This window comes from Nerophis ophidion, linkage group LG15 (assembly GCF_033978795.1).
Source record: "Nerophis ophidion isolate RoL-2023_Sa linkage group LG15, RoL_Noph_v1.0, whole genome shotgun sequence".
NCBI lineage: Eukaryota > Metazoa > Chordata > Actinopteri > Syngnathiformes > Syngnathidae > Nerophis > Nerophis ophidion.
The window spans coordinates 45,396,144-45,416,832 of NC_084625.1; the positions used below are offsets into that span (position 1 = coordinate 45,396,144).

A 20,689-nucleotide genomic window follows, 5' to 3' on the forward strand; every position below is an offset into this window, starting at 1 on the left:
TGACAGTTATTGAAATATCTTGTGTGACATCATGCACAAAAGTGCACTTTATTTGTTTTAAAGGGAAACATTATCACCAGACCTACGTAAGCGTCAATATATACCTTGATGTTGCAGAAAAAAGACCATATGTTTTTTTAACCGATTTCCGAACTCTAAAAGGTTGAATTTGGCGATTTTAACGCCTTTCAATTGTTCGCTGTCGGAGCAATGACCTTTCACCCGTGACGTTACAACATGAAGCGACCCACCATTTTCTCAAACAACACCGAGTCAAATCAGCTCTGTTATTTTCCGTTTTTTCGACTGTTTTCCGGTACCTTGGAGACATCATGCACATCAGTGTGTTGTCGGAGGGTGTAACAACACGAACAGAGACGGATTCAAGTGGTCAAAAGATGCCAAAGTCCCTCGTTTGTTCTGCACACTGTACCGACGACAGCTATGCTACGACAGAGTTGGCAAGAATGTGTGGATATCCTGCGACACTCAAAGCAGATGCATTTCCACAATAAAGTCAAGCAAATCACAAAGGTGAGTTTTGTTGATGTTATTGACTTATGTGGAGTGCTAATCCGACATATTTGGTCACGGCATGACTGCAAGCTAATCGATGCTAACATGCTAATTAGGCTAGCTGTATGTACATATTGCATCATTATGCCTCATTTGTAGCTATATTTGCATCCAGCCTTTCCCTCCACCCACATTTAATGCCAAACAAACACATACCAATCGTTGGTTGGATGGCGATCGCCGGATTCCTCCGCGCTTCCTCCCCTGCCGCTGTCTGTCGTGATATGGCTCAATAGCTTCTGTTTTTTCTTTAATTTCGTTTTCGGTACCTGCCTCCTCACTCCAACCATCCGTTTCAATACATAAGTAATCTGTTGAATCGCTTACGGCGCTGAAATCCGAGTCTGAATCCGAGCTAATATTGCTATAACTTTCTGTGCTATCCACCATGTTTGTTTCTGTGTGGTCACGCTGTGACGTCACAGGATAATGGACGGCTGGATATAACGACGGTTAAATCAGGCACTTTGAAGTCGTTTTTCGGGATATTGCGTGATGGGTAAAATTTTGATAAAAACTTCGAAAAATAAAATAAGCCACTGGGAACTGATTTTTGTTGATTTTAACCCCTCAGAAATTGTGATAATGTTCCCCTTTTAACTATTGTAGTAGTGTTCTGCACAAAAAGCGCACTTTAATTTAGTGTTGTTTTGATGTCATCTTAGTGACATCAAGCACAAAAGTGCACTCATAGCTCGTTTTAAAATGTCTCTGACAATCTTGCACTTTCTGTTTTGAAATGACATGAATGTTTGTGCCACTGCTTGATAACTGTTTAATAAATACACTTTTGATCAATTGACTTAGTTGTGATTTCCTTCTCTGCATGAAAGTTTAAAATGAGAATATATTGATGCAGTATGAAGAAGAATGTTTTAATGTAGACACATAGAATCATCATACTGCTGTGATTATATGCATCAAGTGTTCATTCAAGGCTAAGTCAAAATATGGAGATATATATATCGTGTATCGCGATATGGCCTAAAAATATTGAGATTTTAATAAAAGCCATATCACCCAGCCCTAATTACATTTCAATATTTCTGTCAATGCAGATTTGCGTCAGCCTGCGACACATTTTGATAGTAGGCTAAAATGCTAATATACACTTACATCATGTGTTGCCTTCATTATAACACTTATATAAGGCTTTTCAGTTTTTACGGCTTCAGACATATTTTTATTGTTATTTTTGGTCCAATATGGCTCTTTCAACATTTTGGGTTGCCGATCCCTGCTTTGATTGATTGATTGAAACTTTTATAAGTAGATTGCACAGTACAGTACATATTCCGTACAATTGACCACTAAATGGTAACACCCGAATAAGTTTTTCAACTTGTTTAAGTCGGGGTCCACGTTAATCAATTCATGGTAAAGACTAACACAATCCCAATAAGTGGTTATCAGTGAGATGTCCATAAAGTGTGTCTACCTGCCTCAGATGAGCCTTTTGTAGTAAGTGGACCTGCAGAGAGGACATGTGGCTCTACCAGCCAGGGCGAAGGCCTCAAAGGCATCCAAGCAGCGCTGGTGGAAAATGTGCGAGCAGGAAAGCAGCACCGAGCGTCTCCCTTGGTGGAGGCTGATGTCGGGCCCGCACAGTCCTGTCAGGCAGATGGCACAGTCGCCTGTGCCCCGCTGGCTCACCTGTTCACACGTGAAATTATGCAATAAATACCATTGACACTGCAGATTTATTTTTCTATCATCTACTACAAACCCCGTTTCCATATGAGTTGGGAAATTGTGTTGGATGTAAATATAAACGGAATACAATGATTTGCAAATCCTTTTCAACCCATATTCAGTTGAATATGCTACAAAGACAAGATATTTGATGTTCAAACTCATAAACTTTTTTTTTTTTTTTTTTTTTGCAAATAATCATTACTTTAGAAATTGATGCCAGCAACACGTGACAAAGAAGTTGGGAAAGGTGGCAATAAATACTGATATTGTTGAGGAATGCTCATCAAACATTTATTTGGAACATCCCACAGGTGTGCAGGCTAATTGGGAACAGGTGGGTGCCATGATTGGGTATAAAAACAGCTTCCCAAAAAATGCTCAGTCGTTCACAAGAAAGGATGGGGCGAGGTACACCACTTTGTCCACAACTGTGTGAGCAAATAGTCAAATAGTTTAAGAACAACGTTTCTCAAAGTGCAATTGCAAGAAATTTAGGGATTTCAACATATACGCTCCATAATATCCTCAAAAGGTTCAGAGAATCTGGACAAATTACTCCACGTAAGCGGCATGGCCGGAAACCAACATTGAATGACCGTGAGCTTCGATACCTCAGACGGCACTGTATCAAAAACAGACATCAATCTCTAAAGGATATCACCACATGGGCTCAGGAACACTTCAGAAAACCCATGTCACTAAATACAGTTCATCGCTACATCTGTAAGTGCAAGGTAAAACTCGACTAGGCAGAGCGAAAGCCATTTATCAACAACATCCAAAAACGCCGCCGGCCTCTCTGGGCCCGAGATCATCTAAGATGGACTGATGCAAAGTGGAAAAGTGTTCTGTGGTCTGACGAGTCCACATTTCAAATTGTTTTTGGAAATATTCGACATTGTGTCATCCGGACCAAAGGGGAAGCGAACCATCCAGACTACAAAGTTCAAAAGCCAGCATCTGTGATGGTATGTGGGTGCATTACTGCCCAAGGCACGGGTAACTTACACATCTGTGAAGGCACCATTAATGCTGAAAGGTACATACAGGTTTTGGAACAACATATGCTGCCATCTAAGCGCCGTCTTTTTCATGGGCGCCCTGCTTATTTCAGCAAGACAATGCCAAGCCACATTTAGCACGTGTTACAACAGTGTGGCTTCGTAAAAAAAGAGTGCGGGTACTTTCCTGGCCCGCCTGCAGTCCAGACCTGTCTCCCATCGAAAATGTGTGGCGCATTATGAAGCGTAAAATACGACAGCGGAGACCCCGGACGGTTGAACGACTGAAGCTCTACATAAAATGAGAATGGGAAAGAATTCCTTTTTCAAAGCTTCAACATTTAGTTTCCTCAGTTCCCAAACGTTTATTGAGTGTTGTTAAAAGAAAAGGTGATGTAACACAGTGGTGAACATGCCCTTTCCCAACTACTTTGGCATGTGTTGCAGCCATGAAATTCGAAGTTAATAATTATTTGCAAAAAAAAAAAAAAAGTCTGAGTTTGAACATCAAATATCTTATCTTTGTAGTGCATTCAACTGAATATGGGTTGAAAAGGATTTGCAAATCATTGTATTCCGTTTATATTTACATCTAACACAATCTCCCAACTCATATGGAAATGGGGTTCTTATCTCCACTAAAGGAGCACGGTGGTCTTTTTATTTACAATGTGGAGGCCGGCACCTTTTCTCATGGAAATGTGAACATGCACTTGGCGTAGTATTGATTACGTGAATAAATTAATGATCTCTTGTCACGCCCGTGCAAGCGTAAATGCGTCATGGATTAAAAAGGTTAGGACAGAGGCAGGAGGCTGGAGGGTGTGCGGTGATGCTTCCTGACCTGACTGCGTATGCGCTCCCAGTCGTCCTCCTGAGGCTCCGAGACGTACTTTCTCTCCAGCTGCTGGAACACTCGCCGGCTCAATGACAGCGAGCGGTCGATATCGCTAAGAAAAGCCTCCACGTCGGTATGATGGTGTCGCACAAAGCTCTCGTTCAGCTCCTGCAGCTGAGGGCAAGAAACATCTTACTGGCACAAAGCTTCATCAGGGATAATTATCTGCTTGTGTTTGTTGTGGTGGCCGGCAGTGCAGATCAATACCTGCACAATGTCCACTCACAAGGGCAATGAGCAGAAACCAATACAAAGACCTTAACCAGGGGTCTCCAAACAAGTGCCTGTGGGCCGGGTGCAGCCCACCAGCGTCCCAAGTTCATTTTTGATCAAATTTGAATTGAAATATTCCAAGTGTACTGCCATCTTATGAAATATGTCAATATTGTTGGACAGTAAACAAGAGCAAAGCGTGCATAGAAAAAATACACAGGTAGAGTAACAACTTTCCCAGCTATGGTCCAAAACCACAGCTGTCAAACTCTAAGCGACATCATTTTATCTGGCCCGCAAACACCTGATGTCATTAAAGTACTTCATATTTTCTCACTAAATGTAACTGATTTGTTTCCTTTTGACAAAAAAAAGATATGTACTGCTTGAAATTGCATACTTTTTAAACTTTAATAGTATCCAATATTGCAACTAATATCCATCCATCCATCCATCATCTTCCGCTTATCCGAGGTCGGGTCGCGGGGGCAGCAGCCTAAGCAGGGAAACCCAGACTTCCCTCTCCCCAGCCACTTCGTCTCGCTCTTCCCGGGGGATCCCGAGGCGTTCCCAGGCCAGCTGGGAGACATAGTCTTCCCAATATGTCCTGGGTCTTCCCCGTGGCCTCCTACCAGCTGGACGTGCCCTAAACACCTCCCTAGGGAGGCGTTCGGGTGGCATCCTGACCAGATGCCCGAACCACCTCATCTGGCTCCTCTCCATGTGGAGGAGCAGCGGCTTTACTTTGAGTTCCTCCCGGATGGCAGAGCTTCTCACCCTATCTCTAAGGGAGAGCCCCGCCACCCGATGGAGGAAACTCATTGAGGCCGCTTGTACCCGTGATCTTATCCTTTCGGTCATGACCATAGATGAGGATGGGAACATAGATCGACCGGCAAATTGAGAGCTTTGCCTTCCGGCTCGGCTCCTTCTTCACCACAACGGATCGGTACAACGTCCGCATTACTGAAGACGCCGCACCGATCCGCCTGTCGATCTCACGATCCACTCTTCCTCACTCGTGAACAAGACTTCTAGGTACTTGAACTCCTCCACTTGGGGCAGGGTCTCCTCCCCAACCCGGAGATGGCAACTAATATTGGATGCTATATCAGTGTATATCCTATACTGTACATATATTATGTAAATATTACGTATATATGTTATATTTTATATTGCTTTTACTCCATTTTATACCTACATACCATCTTTTCCATTATTGTAACTGAGCTACTGTGTGGAGCAAATTTCCCTTGTGGGTCATTTAAGTTTGTCCAAGACAAGGGTCTAAGTCTAATTACAGTATATTATCATATTTTCCAATAAAATACTTTACAGCAAACTATCCACAATCTAATAAAAATTACAATAAATTGTACATTGTTCTTTACAGCATATTAATGGGGTGGAATAGCTCGGTTGGTTGAGCGGCCGTGCCAGCAACTTGAGGGTTCCAGGTTCGATCCCTGCATCCACCATTCTAGTCACTGCCGTTGTGTCCTTGGGCAAGACACTTTACCCACCTGCTCCCAGTGCCACCCACACTGGTTTAAATGGAACTTAGATATTGGGTTTCACTATGTAAAAGCGCTATATAAATATAATTCACTACTGTTTTTCGCATTAAAATTCTGTTGACTGCGCTGCCAGTTTTTGACTAAAATCTACGGTTGTTGTTTTTAACGGTGTATTACTGCAAATGGAAAGACTGTACATTTGTTTTTACTAGAGATGTTGGCAGTCCAATATTATCGGCCGATAAATGCTTTGAAATGTAATAACAGAAATGATCGGTATCGGTTTCAAAAAGTACAATTTATGACTTTTTAAAACGCCGCTGTACGGAGTGGTACACGGACGTAGGGAGAATTACAGAGCGCCAATAAACCCTAAAGGCATTGCCTTTGCGTGCCGACCCAGACACATAATACCTATGGCTTTTCACACGCACACGTGAATGCAACGCATACTTGGTCAACAGCCATACAGGTCACACTGAGGGTGGCTGTATAACTAACTAACACTTTTACAAATATGCGCCACACTGTTAACCCACATCAAACAAGAATGACAGACACATTTCGGGAGAACATCCGCGACGTAACAACTTAAACACAACAGAACAAATACCAAGTATCCCTAGCAGCACTCACTCTTTCCGGACGCTACAATAAACCCCACCCCACCCCACCTCAACCTCCTCCAACATGTTCCAAATTCCAAGCTGCTGTTTTGAGGCATGTTAAAAAAAAAAAGCACTCTGTGCATTATTTTGGAACTTGCAAGCGTTCTACTTGTTCTTACTCGCCGTTGCCGTGTTTCTTCTTTGTTCTTCTGCTTCGTCTCTGTTATGTTTTTGGACATTACTACTTGCCGTAGTTTGAAAACGATGCATGATGTGAATCCGGATGTTGTGTGTCAGTGTATTAACGTGCCGGCTGGAATAAACACACGCTGAGAAATAGCTCCGTGCCTGCCTTCTTTATGGGTTATAGATAAACCTAAGGATAACGGAGACATATATAATATTCTCCTTTTCAGGTGAGAGAGGACGCTAAAGGCACGCCCCCAATATCGTTGTCCGGGTGGAAATTGGAGAAATACGGGAGAATGGTTGCCCCGGTAAAATCGGAAGGGTTGGCAAGTATGCTTTAGCACAGGGGTCGGGAACCTTTTTGGCTGAGAGAGCCATGAAAGCCAAATATTTCAAAATGTATTTGCGTGAGAGCCATATAATATTTTTAAACAGTGAATACAACTAAATGCTTGCATTTTTAAGTAAGACCAACATTTTTAGAGTATAATAAGTCTCTTATTCTTTTTAATACAATTTTTATTCTAAGGTTAACCAATAATAAATATAATACTTCTTACCATTAATGCAACATCTTGAACAGTTGTGATAGAAAACGGATGGTTGGATTAAAATGCATGACAATGTTTTATAATTTGAACATTATTTTTAACACTGTGATTACCAGCGGAATTATTCATTACTTATCGTGTTAAGCAATGTCAGCTATGATTTATCTGAGAGCCAGAAGCAGTCATCAAAAGAGCCACATCTGGCTTTAGAGCCATAGGTTCCCTACCCCTGCTTTAGCATAAAAGCTGTATTAGCAGCTCCACAAGACATCACGTGGTCTTAGGGCAGGGGTCGGCAACCCAAAATGTTGAAAGAGCAATATTGGACCAAAAATACAAAAACATATCTGTCTGGAAACGCAAAAAATTCAAAGCCATATTACATACAGATAGTGTGTCATGAGATATGAATTGAATTATGAGGACTTAAAGGAAACTAAATGAGCTCAAATATAGCTACAAATGAGGCATAATGATGCAATATGTACATACAGGGAGCCTAAATAGCACGTTAGCATCGATTAGCTTGCAGTCATAGAGTGACCAAATATGTCTGATTAGCATGCACATAAGTCAATAACATTAACAAAACTCACCTTTGTGCATTCATGCGCAAAGTTATAAGTTTAGTGGACAAAATGAGACAAAAAAGAATTGGCATAAAACACGTCTTAGAAAGTCGGAGAAAGTTATGCATGTAAACAAACTAGGGTGAGTTCAAGGACCGCCAAAATTAATAGGACAAAACGGCGCTCGCCAAATACTCGAATCAGTGAAGCATGTTTAATAAAAACAGTGTGCTTTATAGCAATTAGGGAGGTTTGTGTCATGTTTGTCCTCCTACAGAAACCAAATTAAAACAAAAAATATGTTTTTTCCCCCTCATCATTTCCATTTTTCATATATTTTTGAAAAAGCTCTAAAGAGCCACTAGGGCGGCGCTAAAGAGCCACGGGTTGCCGACCCCTGTCTTAGGGCGTGTTTGCACATGTGCACTGCCTGCTTCTCCTCGCCAAGCTGTCACGCTGACATCAGGACCGCTTTTACGGCCGGGCTCGGACGTCTAATTCGACAACTGCGAAGCGCTCAGGTAGCAGTTTTATGACTTTTTCCACAAACAGCGTGATGAACTTTGCTACTAGCGAGGACGCAGAAGAACACACGGAGGGCGAGAGCAGTAGGAGTGTCTTATCTCCACCTCCACCCCGCCCCCACCCCTTAATGTGTTGACTCAGGGTCGGACCCAAAAAGGAAAGCCGGCCGCAGGGATGAGTTGATAATGTGTAACTTGTTTAGTTGCAGGCATGTCTTGGTCGGCAGCGTGTGGCTCAGAGCGGTCGAGCACCAACACGCCTGTTTGCTTTACAGTCAGCTAAGCAAACACCTTCAAGATGGCGTCCACCACGGCTGTCAGCAGCGTGTTGCACAGCATCATCCACGGTGTGACAAAAGATACCAGCATGTCACGACCACCCACCACCGACTCACACCGATGGGCGTGGCCTGATGCGGCGTCCGATTTAATTGGTTCCGTCCGAGCTTTTGGTTTTTGATTTTCCTCATGGCACGGCATTAAGTAAACACAAGATGTAACCTCGCACCACAATCCCGAGGAAGCCAGCTGTGTCTGGCGGGCTCTGAGCAGGCCTCACTAGATGGCAATGTTTCCTTTCCACTACGAGTCCATCACTCAACACGACGACGAGCCTCGGTGACGACGTGAGGTACACAAACGCCACACAACTACTTGAATGGATGAAGGAATAGCAGACAAGAGTGAGAGCGTGGTGCTTTTGTGTGCAGTCTGGAATGTTCCATCTGTTTGACTAAAACACTGACTCTCTCCGTATTAGCCGACAAACAAGGAACGTTTCACAAAACATCAAAGCGGCTCCGGAGGGTCAACGCAGGTGAATTTGTGTGTGTGTGTGTGTGTGTGTGTGTGTGTGTGTGTACTTGGGGTCAAAGAGTGCTTCTGCACCACGCTTGCCTTGATTTGACCCAATCAGACACTCGTGGCCTATTTGTCCCGGGTTTGTTACTCCAAATCTTGTCACTTTCATACTGAACAAATGAAAATTGCATTATTTTCCTTACTCCTCAGCCGCCAATGTTTCCAATTAGTACGTCTCCTTCTGCTACGTAGCCAAGATGGGGACTATTGATGGTAGTAAGTAGGGCTGAACGATATATCGATATACGCGATACATCGCGGGTTTGTCTCTGTGCGATATAGAAAATGACTACCGACTTATAAGTATTGACTACCTATAAGTCGCAGTATTTTACATAGTTTGGCCGGAGGTGCGACATATACTCCGGAGCAACTTATGTGTGAAATTATTAACACATTACCATAAAATATGAAATAATATTATTTATTTAATTCGCGGAAGAGACGGCGAAAATGTCAACAATCGTCACACACACGTCAACCAAAAAGAATTCAGCGGGGGAGGGTCCTGGCAGAAGTGCATTGTGGGTCATGGAATGCTAACTGCTATATGCTACTGCCGTAACTATTAAAATGGATCATTTCATCGTTGGCGGTAACTTATAAAAACTCTAAGGCGCTGAACAAAAATGGCACTGAAAAGGAAATCATGTACTGCGGATTACACAATATCAAATAATATTATTCATCTCATTCGCGGAAGAGACCAAGAAAATGTCAGAAATCGTCACACACACGTCAACCAATAAGAATTCAGCGGGGGAGGGTCATGGCAGAAGTGCATTGGGGGTCATGGAATGCTAACTGCTATATGCTACTGCCGTAGCTATTAAATTGGATCATTTCATTGTTGGCGGTCACTTATAAAAACTGAGAATGGCTGAACAAAAATGGCACCGAAAAGGAAATCATGTACTGCGGATTACACAATATCAAATAATATTATTCATCTCATTCGCGGAAGAGACCAAGAAAATGTGAGAAATCGTCACACACACGTCAGCAATCGTCACACACACGTCAACCAATAAGAATTCGGCGGGGGAGGGTCATGGCAGAAGTGCATTGGGGGTCATGGAATGCTAACTGCTATATGCTACTGCCGTAGCTATTAAATTGGATCATTTCATTGTTGGCGGTAACTTATAAAAACTGAGAAGGGCTGAACAAAAATGGCACTGAAAAGGAAATCATGTACTGCAGATTACAAGCTGGACGTAGTGAAATAGGCAGCAGAAAACGACAAGAGGAAGCGGCGCATACCTTTGGAGTTGGCAGAGTTGTTTAGAAGCGACATCGAGGAAGAACATTTCATGGGATTTATCGATTAGGAGTGACAGATTGTTTGGTAAATGTATAGCATGTTCTATATGTTATAGTTATTTGAATGACTCTTACCATAATATGTTATGTTAACATACCAGGCACCTTCTCAGTTGGTTATTTATGCCTCATATAACGTACACTTATTCAGCCTGTTGTTCACTATTCTTTATTTATTTTAAATTGCCTTTCAAATGTCTATTCTTGGTGTTGGATTTTATCAAATACATTTCCCGCAAAAATGTGACTTATACTCCAGTGCGACATATAAATATGTTTTTTTCCTTCTGTATTATGCATTTTCGGCCGGTGCGACGTACACTCCGCAGTGACTTATACTCCGAAAAATACAGTATATTGTGATATTCGAGTATACGTTCTCACGCAGTTGCTTTTAGCTGCGGGCATTACACTACAGGCTCTTCACACTCCTTCTTGTGTCTCCTTCTCAAGGATAGTACCTTCTTACACACGTCACATACTGTCACGTCATACGTCACATACGTATACGATCACGCGGTAACGTTAGCTGTGATGCTAGCGAAGCTGTGCGAGTGGTAATACGAGAGAAAGAAGGTGCGAATCTGGTAACAAATGAAGGAAGAATTAATTCCCCAAAAAACAGCAGGGGATCTATGGTCTGGCGGTGGTTCGGCTTCAAGCAGGAAGATGTCGAATAGACAACTTTAATTTGTCAAGTGTGGGGACAGGCGTTGCTACCAAAAGTAGCATTACTGCTAAGCCGAACCACTGCCAGATGATGGACCCCCTGCTAAGGCAAAATATGGAGATATATATCGTGTATCGTGACATGGCCTAAAAATATCGAGATATTAAAAAAAAGGACATATCGCCTAGCCCTAGTAGTAAGTGTCCATTACTTCGGTTTTTCAAAAATTTTTTAAAAGTCACCTGCTAATAACTGTTTAATAAATACAGTTTTGGTCAATTGACTTAGTTGTGATTTCCTTCTCTCCATGAAAGTTTAAAATGAGCATATATTAATGCAGTATGAAGAACAATGTTTTAATGTAGACACATAGAATCATCATACTGCTGTGATTATATGCATCAAGTGTTCATTCAAGGCTAAGGCAAAATATCGAGATATATATATCGTGTATCGTGACATGGCCTAAAAATATCGAGATATTAAAAAAAGGCCATATCGCCCAGCCCTAGTAGTAAGTATGCATTACTTCGGTTTTTCAACCTTTTTTGAGGCACATTTTTTTCATTGAAAAAATGCGGAGGAACACCACCAGCAGAAATCATTAACAAAGTAAACTCAGCAGCTGATATTGATAGTAAAAAGTCGTTGTCGCGATTGTTGGATATGAATTTAAACCATGACCAAGCATGCATCAGTATAGCTCTTGTCTCCAAGTAGGTGTACTGTCACCACCTGTCACATCACGCTGTGACTTATTTTGAGTTTTTTGTTGTTTTCCGGTGTGTAGTGTTTTAGTTCTTTCCGTGCGCTCCTATTTTTGTGGCTTTTTCTCTTTATTCGGTATTTTCCTGTAGCAGTTTCATGTCTTCCCTGACCGCTATTCCCTACATCTACTTTGTTTTAGCAATCAACAACATTTCAGTTGTTTTTATCCTTCTTTGTGGGGACATTGTTGATTGTCATGTCATGTTCGGATGTACATAGTGGACACCATCTTTGCTCCACAGTAAGTCTTTGCTGTCGTCCAGCATTCTGTTTTTGTTTACTTTGTAGCCAGTTTAGTTTTAGTTTCATTCTGCATAGCCTTCTCTAAGTTTCAATGCCTTTTCCTAGGGGCATTCACCTTTTGTTTATTTTCGGTTTAAGCATTAGACACCTTTATACCTGCAAGCTGCCTCCCGCTGTTTCTGACATCTACAAAGCAATTAGCTACCGGCTGCCACTTACTGATATAGAGGAGTATCACACGGTTACTCTGCCGATCTCCAGACAGTGCAGACACTCAACAATGGCACATTATTTGCTGATTATAATTACTGGTTTGCAAAAAATATTTTTAACCCAAATAGGTGAAATTAGATAATCTCCCACGGCACACCAGACTGTATCTCACGGCACACTAGTGTGCCGCGGTACAGCGGTTATGTTTTTTAAGGGCTTCATAGGCTGAATTGCGCAACTAACATAGGCTCCATTGTAAGTGAACGTTTGAAAGCATTTATTTAATATTTAAAATCCCCCCCTAAAAGAGAAAACATCCATCGTCATGTCTCTCATAATAATTGTGAACGACAGGCAAGTTCCCTTTTAGGTGGTGCAGACCAGATTGAACTAGAAGCCAATGCAGACGTTATTAGGCTGATGATGTCATCTCCTTATAAAATTCACCTTTGCTTCATAGAATTTACGGCGCAGGCGCTTGTCTTTCGGGCAGACGTTTCTCCGAATATTCCTGTACCACTTCCGTGCAATGTAGCCTCGCCAGAAAGCCTGGATTCTGCACACACAGAAATACAAATATTTATTTGCAGAGTTGACAAACTTATAGCACAGTGATCTGCATCATACTATATCGAATACAGCGTTTTAGTACGACTCACTTTTTGCATCCATCCATCCATTTCCTACCGCTTGTCTCCGGGTGTACATGGGCGGAAGGCGGAGACATTCACACTTACATTTACACACTGGCCAAACATGAACTTGTGCATAACAAACTAGTCATTTTGGATGGACGGACAATTGCAAAATAATCCACCATGTGGCCAAAGAAAGTAGCGTTTGGTAAAGGTGAGAAACCCCCTAAAGCACAGGTATCAAACTCAAAACCTGGGGCCAGTTCTGGCCCGCCACATCATTTTATATTGATCACGAAAGCCTGGAAATAATATGTCTCGAATAAGCATAGTACTTTTCTTAGTAAATGTACTTGTTCTTTCCATTTTGACAGAAACAATACATGTACTGCATGCATATGCCTATTTTTTATACTTTAATATGAACTAATAATGCAACAAATATAATACTATTATACATTTCAAGCATTTTGTGTTAGAATAAAAATAAATAAATATGTTGTCGTTTCAACAATGTTTAAATTCAAATAACTGAATAAATACCGTATTTTTTGGACTATAAGTCGCAGTTTTTTTTTTTATAGTTTGGCCGGGGGTGCGACTTATACTCAGGAGCGACTTATGTGTGAAATTATTAACACATTACCGTAAAATATCAAATAATATTATTTCGCTCATTCACGTAAGAGACTAGACGTATAAGATTTCATGGGATTTAGCGATTAGGAGTGACAGATTTTTCGGTAAACGTATAGCATGTTCTATATGTTATAGTTATTTGAATGACTCTTAGTGAATTATATTTATATAGCGCCTTTCTCAAGTGACTCAAAGCGCTTTACATAGTGACACCCAATATCTAAGCTATATTTAAACCAGTGTGGGTGGCACTGGGAGCAGGTGGGTAAAGTGTCTTGCCCAAGGCCACAACGGCAGTAACTAGGATGGCACAAGCGGGAATCGAACCTGCAACCCTCAAGTTGCTGGCAGGGCCACTCTACCAACCGAGCTACTCCGCCCTCTTACCATAATATGTTACGTTAACATACCAGGCACCTTCTCAGTTGGTTATTTATGCCTCATATAACGTACACTTATTCAGCCTGTTGTTCACTATTCTTTATTTATTTTAAATTGCCTTTCAAATGTCTATTCTGGGTGTTGGGTTTTATCAAATAAATTTCCCCCAAAAATTCGACTTATACTCCAGTGCGACTTATATATGTTTTTTCCCTTCTTAATTATGCATTTTCGGCACATGCGACATATACTCTGGAGCGACTTATACGCCAAAAAATACGGTACTTAAATATCTGCTTGACTTATAATTTCAAGGCAAGCTATCCGTCAAATTGTGCAGTGTCAAAATAATAAAACGATTTTATGCTAAAAACGTTACCAACAAAAATAGCAGTAGATACACAGTAAAAACAACAAACCATAGATTTTATACACTGTAAACACAACAACCATAGATTTTACCAAAAAAAACAAAAACACTGGTACCGCTTTTAGATTTAAAGTAATATGCTGTACACAACTTTGTCAATTTTACAGTGAGATTTTGGAAACTCGGATGCAGTTTTTTTTCCACTATAAAAGCAAACATTTTTTTACAATGTAGGTAAAAAAATATATATAAATCACATACATCTGCAATTGTGTAAATATAGCATTAGGAAAAATGTTATCCCATTTTATTTAAATCCCATTTATATTTATATTATTCACTGCTACAAATGGCCTTCTGAGGGCAGCCATAATAACTGCAATGTGGCCAGGGTTTCCCGAAGCTTTTTGTTGTTAAGGCGGCCGCCTTAACAACAAAGAGCCACCGCCTAAACTAAAGTCTTAAAAAAAAATTGACCTGTCCAGCTTATCAGGCCAATCATATAGTTGATGTAGATGCCCATATCAGCTGTTTAGATTTACTTTACAAAAGAAAAGTGTAGGATACTGCTCTTGTGGCCTTTTCTTGTATTTGACTTTATTATTATTATTATTGCTATTGTACTATTTTTTCAGCTATCGTTACATTATTCATTAGTAACGTAGCAGCTTAGTTTTGAATGGCAGGGTCCCTGCTATCACATGTTGATAAAAAAATAACATTTACATAATAAAAATCAACAACAGGCTTCCCAAATGCTGTACTAAATTAAGCATGATGAGTTGAGCATATGTCAGGATCTGGCCCCACTTAACTGTTTTTCAAACGGTTAATGCAAATGCCTATTTAATGTAAGTCATTAATTTGACTTAGTCATTATTTTGTCTTAGTAAGTCAATATTTACTAAGTCAAAATAATGAAATACTTAGGAACCTCAAGTAACTAGGACTGTTTTGTGTTGTGTTTTACTTTAGGGAAAAAATATCGAGACATACATCGTATATTGCCATTCTTTATACGGAGTGGAAAACACAACTAAAAATTGTAGGCTTCTTCACCACAGTCAGTAGTCTATTGCAGCAATGGAGATACACCACCTTAACTAACAAATATTCTGGTGGAAACATTGGTGGCCATCAATGAAAATGAGTTTGACACCCCTACACTTAAGGTAAAAGTGATGTAATACATTTAATTTGTCATTTCATGCATTTCACTTAGTTTTCTGCATTTAAAACTATAAACGTTTTCCACAAAATGCGATCTGTGTTCATATTCCCTCGAACAGATTATTTGTAATGGGAACAAATGCTTCGTTTTTTGTGTAATTAGTTCTTTGTGGACCTTTTGTCAAATTTTACAAAAAGAGATGGTAGGACTGTATTTTGACTGGTTGGGAGAAGAGAGAGGTGACTGCAAACCAGAGCAATAATCGCACCTGGCGGCACACTGGTTGCGAAAGAGGCGTGCGGCATCGTGGATCACACGCGTTTCGTACTGCTCCCTCCTGCACATCGGGCAGCACTTCCTCCCGGAGAACCTCTCGAAGGCCTGCAGACATGCTTTGTGGAAGACATGGGAGCAGGACAGCAGCACCTAAGAGGGACACAAAGACACTGTTGAGCCTAATGGAACACACACACATAGCAGCTTTAGGATGCCAACGTGAGTGTGTGTATTCAGACACATGTGAAAGTGTGTAACTAAGTGTTATTTGCCAAGAGGATAGAAGGAACCAGCAGGAGCTTCTGCAAACCGGCTGGAACCTGGACTACCTACCAGAGGAGCCCTTTTATGCTGTGAAAGGGGACGGCTACAGCAATGCCACTTGGCACACGAAAAGGTTTACTTAGATCTCTGGAGGGCAGGAGGTCGGGGGGACGTATTGATTTCCTATTGTTTTGGGCCGGCTCCACACTCTCCATCGGCTGAGAGAGAGCCCCCCTGCTGTGCACAATTTCCAGCAGCTCGACAAGCCATTAGAGCGGAGAGAAAGCCACAACCTGCAGTCTGACATATCGCATTCAACACATGCATTTCAAGACTAAACAAGCCGTTCCAGATCATTCCGAGAAGGATATCGCTCATTTCAACTGGCGCTGTCAAAGTTCAAGATTTTATTTTTGTCATACAAACCCCGTTTCCATATGAGTTCGGAAATTGTGTTAGATGAAAATATAAACAGAATACATCCATCCATCCATTTTCTACCGCTTATTCCCTTTCGGGGTCGCGGGGGGCGCTGGCGCCTATCTCAGCTACAATCGGGCGGAAGGCAGGGTACACCCTGGACAAGTCGCCACCTCATAAACAGAATACAATGATTTGCAAATCTTTTTCAACCCATATTCAGTTTAATGCACTACAAAAACAATATTGTTGATGTTCAAACTCATAAACTTTATTATTTTTTTGCAAATAATAATAAACTTAGAATTTCATGGCTGCAACACATGCCAAAGTAGTTGGGAAAGGGCATGTTCACCATTGTGTTACATCACTTTTTCTTTTAACAACACTCAATAAACGTTTGGGAACTGAGGAAAAATAATTGTTGAAGCTTTGAAAGTGGAATTCCGTCCCATTTTTGTTTTATGTAGAGCTTCAGTCGTTCAACAGTCCGGGGTCTCCGCTGTCGTATTTTTCGCTTTCTAATGCGCCACACATTTTCGATGGGATACAGGTCTGGACTGCAGGCAGGCCAGGAAAGTACCCGCACTCTTTTTTTACAAAGCCGCGCTGTTGTACCACGTGCTGAATGTGGCAGAGATTGATGTCGGTTTTTGATACAGTGCCGTCTGAGGGATCGAAGGTCACGGTCATTCAATGTTGGTTTCCGGCCATGCTGCTTACTTGGAGTGATTTCTCCAGATTCTCTGAACCTTTTGATATTATGGACTGTAGATACTGAAATCCCTAAATTTTTTGCAATTGCACTTTGAGAAACGTTGTTCTTAAACTCTTTGACTATTTGCTCACACAGTTGTGGACAAAGGGGTGTACCTCGCCCCATCCTTTCTTGTGAAAGACTGAGCATTTTTTGGGAAGCTGTTTTTATACCCAATCATGGCACCCACCTGTTCCCAATTAGCCTGCACACCTGTGGGGTGTTCCAAATAAGTGTTTGATGAGCATTCCTCAACTTTATCAGTATTTATTGCCACCTTCCCCAACTTCTTTGTCACGTGTTGCTGGCATCAAATTCTAAAGTTAATGATTATTTGCACAACAAATCAGTTTGAACATCAAAGATGTTGTCTTTGTAGTGCATTCAATTGAATATGGGTGAAAATGATTTGTAAAGCATTGTATTCCGTTTATATTTACATCAAACACAATTTCCCACCTCATCTGGAAACGGGATTTGTATATTATTTCAAAATGGTAAGCATGACTATGTTTGTTAGTGCAGTGGTTCTCAACCTATTTTCAGTGATGTACCCCCTGGGAAGGTTTTTTTTAATTCAAGTACCCCCTGATCAGAGCAAAGCATTTTTGGTTGAAAAAAAGAGATAAAGAAGTAAAATACATCCATCCATCCATCCATCCATTTTCTACCGCTTATTCCCTTTTGGGGTCGCGGGGGGCGCTGGCGCCTATCTCAGCTACAATCGGGCGGAAGGCGGGGTACACCCTGGACAAGTCGCCCCCTCATCGCAGGGCCAACACAGATAGACAGACAACATTCACACTCACATTCACACACTAGGGCCAATTTAGTGTTGCCAATCAACCTATCCCCAGGTGCATGTCTTTGGAAGTGGGAGGAAGCCGGAGTACCCGGAGGGAACCCACGCATTCACGGGGAGAACATGCAAACTCCACACAGAAAGTTCCCGAGCCTGGATTTGAACCCAGGACTGCAGGAACTTCAGCACCATGTTATTAATTTCTGATTGATTAAATTGTATAACAGTGAGAAATATCGCTCATTTGTAGTAATCTTTCTTGAACTATTTGGAAAAAAAGATATACAAATAACTAAAAACTTGTTGAAAAATAAACAAGTGATTCAATTATAAATAAAGATTTCTATACATAGAAGTAATCATCAACTTAAAGTGCCCTCTTTGGGGATTGTAATAGTGATCCATCTGGATTTATGAACTTCATTCTAAACATTTCTTCACAAAAAATAAATTTTTAACATCAATATATATGGAACATGTCCACAAAAAATCTAGCTGTCAACACTGAATATTGCATTGTTGTATTTCTTTTCACAGTTTATGAACTTACATTCATCTTTTGTTGAAGTATTATTCAACAAATATATTTATAATGGATTTTTGAATTGTTGCTATTTTTAGAATATTTAAAAAAAATCTCACGTCCCCCTTGGCATACCTTCAAGTACCCCCAGGGTACGCGTACCCCCATTTGAGAACCACTGTGTTAGTGTGTGTCTGTAAAAGAATGTTTGTGTCCATTTTGCTTTGAGCCAAGTTTAATAAGCAAACATCCGCATGAAGCAAACAAATTATCCAGGTGATCACATGTTGATGGTATTGAAATTGATCCGTCAAAGTGACACTTACTGGAGATGAAATACTTCCGTCTATCTGACATTAATCACGCGGCTGCTGAACCTGTCGCCTTGTCGAGTGGGGCCGAGTCTGAACACGCTGGAGTTTGCAGTGACCACTTTGTCAATGTCTGTATGAACTTTAAACTGACCTTTTAACTGCTTATACATTTATTTTATTTTGGTTGTTCTGCATATACCTAGATATGAGCAGTTTTGTGTCGATCCCACATGACAGTCTGGACTATGTTTATTATTTTCCTGGGTCTAGAATCACTTCTTGTGCTGGTGCTCTTGTTTTGTCACTATTTGCTGTTTGGTCTCTGTATTTTGCGTCACCTTTATTTTCTGTTTGTTGTCTTGCCCGCACACCTGTTCCTCATTGTTAATAAATTCTATTTAGTGCCACCCTGTTCTCTCCTTTAGTGCTGGTTCATTATTTAGTGTTCTGCTAGACCTGTGTTCCATGTCTTCTGCCCGGCCAAAAAAACAAGATAAACGCCACACTAGGAAAAATACAAACAGATGGTGAAAACAGGAACTAACGTAAATGTCACAAAGAGCAAGCCATACTGCCAGGCAGTGTGGTGCAAGGCAGGAATAAATAGCTACATGATTAGTGATCAGGTGAGCATCCTGACCACTAATTACAGGCAGGTGCCGAAAATCAGCACCCATGGCAACTAAGAAAGCCAACGAGGGTGCTGAAAAAGTAATAAACAATTAAGAAATACCAAATTAAACATGTGCCGGCAACGGATCATGACTAACTGCACTTTTTTGGGGGGTATTTTGCCTATTGTCTACAATCATTATGAGAGACAAGAACAGACGTCTTTTTTAAAAATAAATTTTAAAATGATAAAGAACCCTTGGAAGATGCGGCTAATGGGCAGTTGCAGCCTTTAAAGCCCTATAAAACAACTTTAAAACCCTTCATCAACGTTTTACACACACTCTGCAAGTATATATATAATGTAGTAACAGAAAATTAATATAAACAATAATTACCGTATTTTGGTCATTTTAATCAATGCGGGAACTAATTCTTCTGTGCATTTATTTCCGTTTCCATACCAGCGCATTTCCGACTTCTGGGAACAACCCCTTTCAGATACAAAGACACGTGTGTGTTGTAATCATGGTAGATTTGGTAACAAACAACGAAGACGACTATTTTTGGACAAATTAGGATTCGCAACTTATCTTTTTGAATCTGAATATGCGAAGGATGAACTGCTGCTTCAAGAAGAGAGTGAGGTGTAAGTGATTCGAAGCTGTAAAATGTGGAACTTGAAGCCATGTTATTTTGACATAAATGGACTGCTTACCCATAATTGACCAGAAAAACCTTTGTTGTCAGCTGGACCAAACAGACAACTGGCCTTCGAGTGAGTCACTCTTTATATTGATCATGATACACGCAGCACGTCATGCTTGCTAATACAAGTACAGTACATACGTTGTCTGGCTAGCTGCGTACAAACAAAACATGAAATAATACTCTACAGATACTGTAATAAGATTGTTCATGTTTTTCAGTCAACACAGATTTGTGTTCTATCGCAGTGTTGTGCATTACAAACTTACAACGCGTTTCGTGCTGACGCAGTTGTTAGCCTATCTCTTGCCGTAGTTAACTTGTATGGCTAATACCGTAGCACGCTGATGTGTTAGTACACCACAAAAAAAATCCTCAATGTTTGCTCTTTAAATACC

At 40.9% G+C, this 20,689-nt stretch overlaps 1 protein-coding gene across 1 annotated transcript in view; it reads right to left on the bottom strand.

Annotated features, from left to right (window-relative positions):
- Window positions 1-1,437: 1,437 nt before the first annotated feature.
- rnf32 (ring finger protein 32) overlaps window positions 1,438-20,689 on the bottom strand; it is a 28,523-nt gene continuing 9,271 nt past the window's right edge. Inside the window, exons 4-7 of the mRNA XM_061922473.1 lie at window positions 15,884-16,041; window positions 12,867-12,975; window positions 4,117-4,284; window positions 1,438-2,229 (exon numbers count right to left, since the gene is read on the bottom strand). Of these exons, the coding sequence (XP_061778457.1) occupies window positions 2,020-2,229; window positions 4,117-4,284; window positions 12,867-12,975; window positions 15,884-16,041 (645 nt within the window). The 3' untranslated portion in view covers window positions 1,438-2,019. The remainder of the gene's footprint in view (window positions 2,230-4,116; window positions 4,285-12,866; window positions 12,976-15,883; window positions 16,042-20,689) is intronic.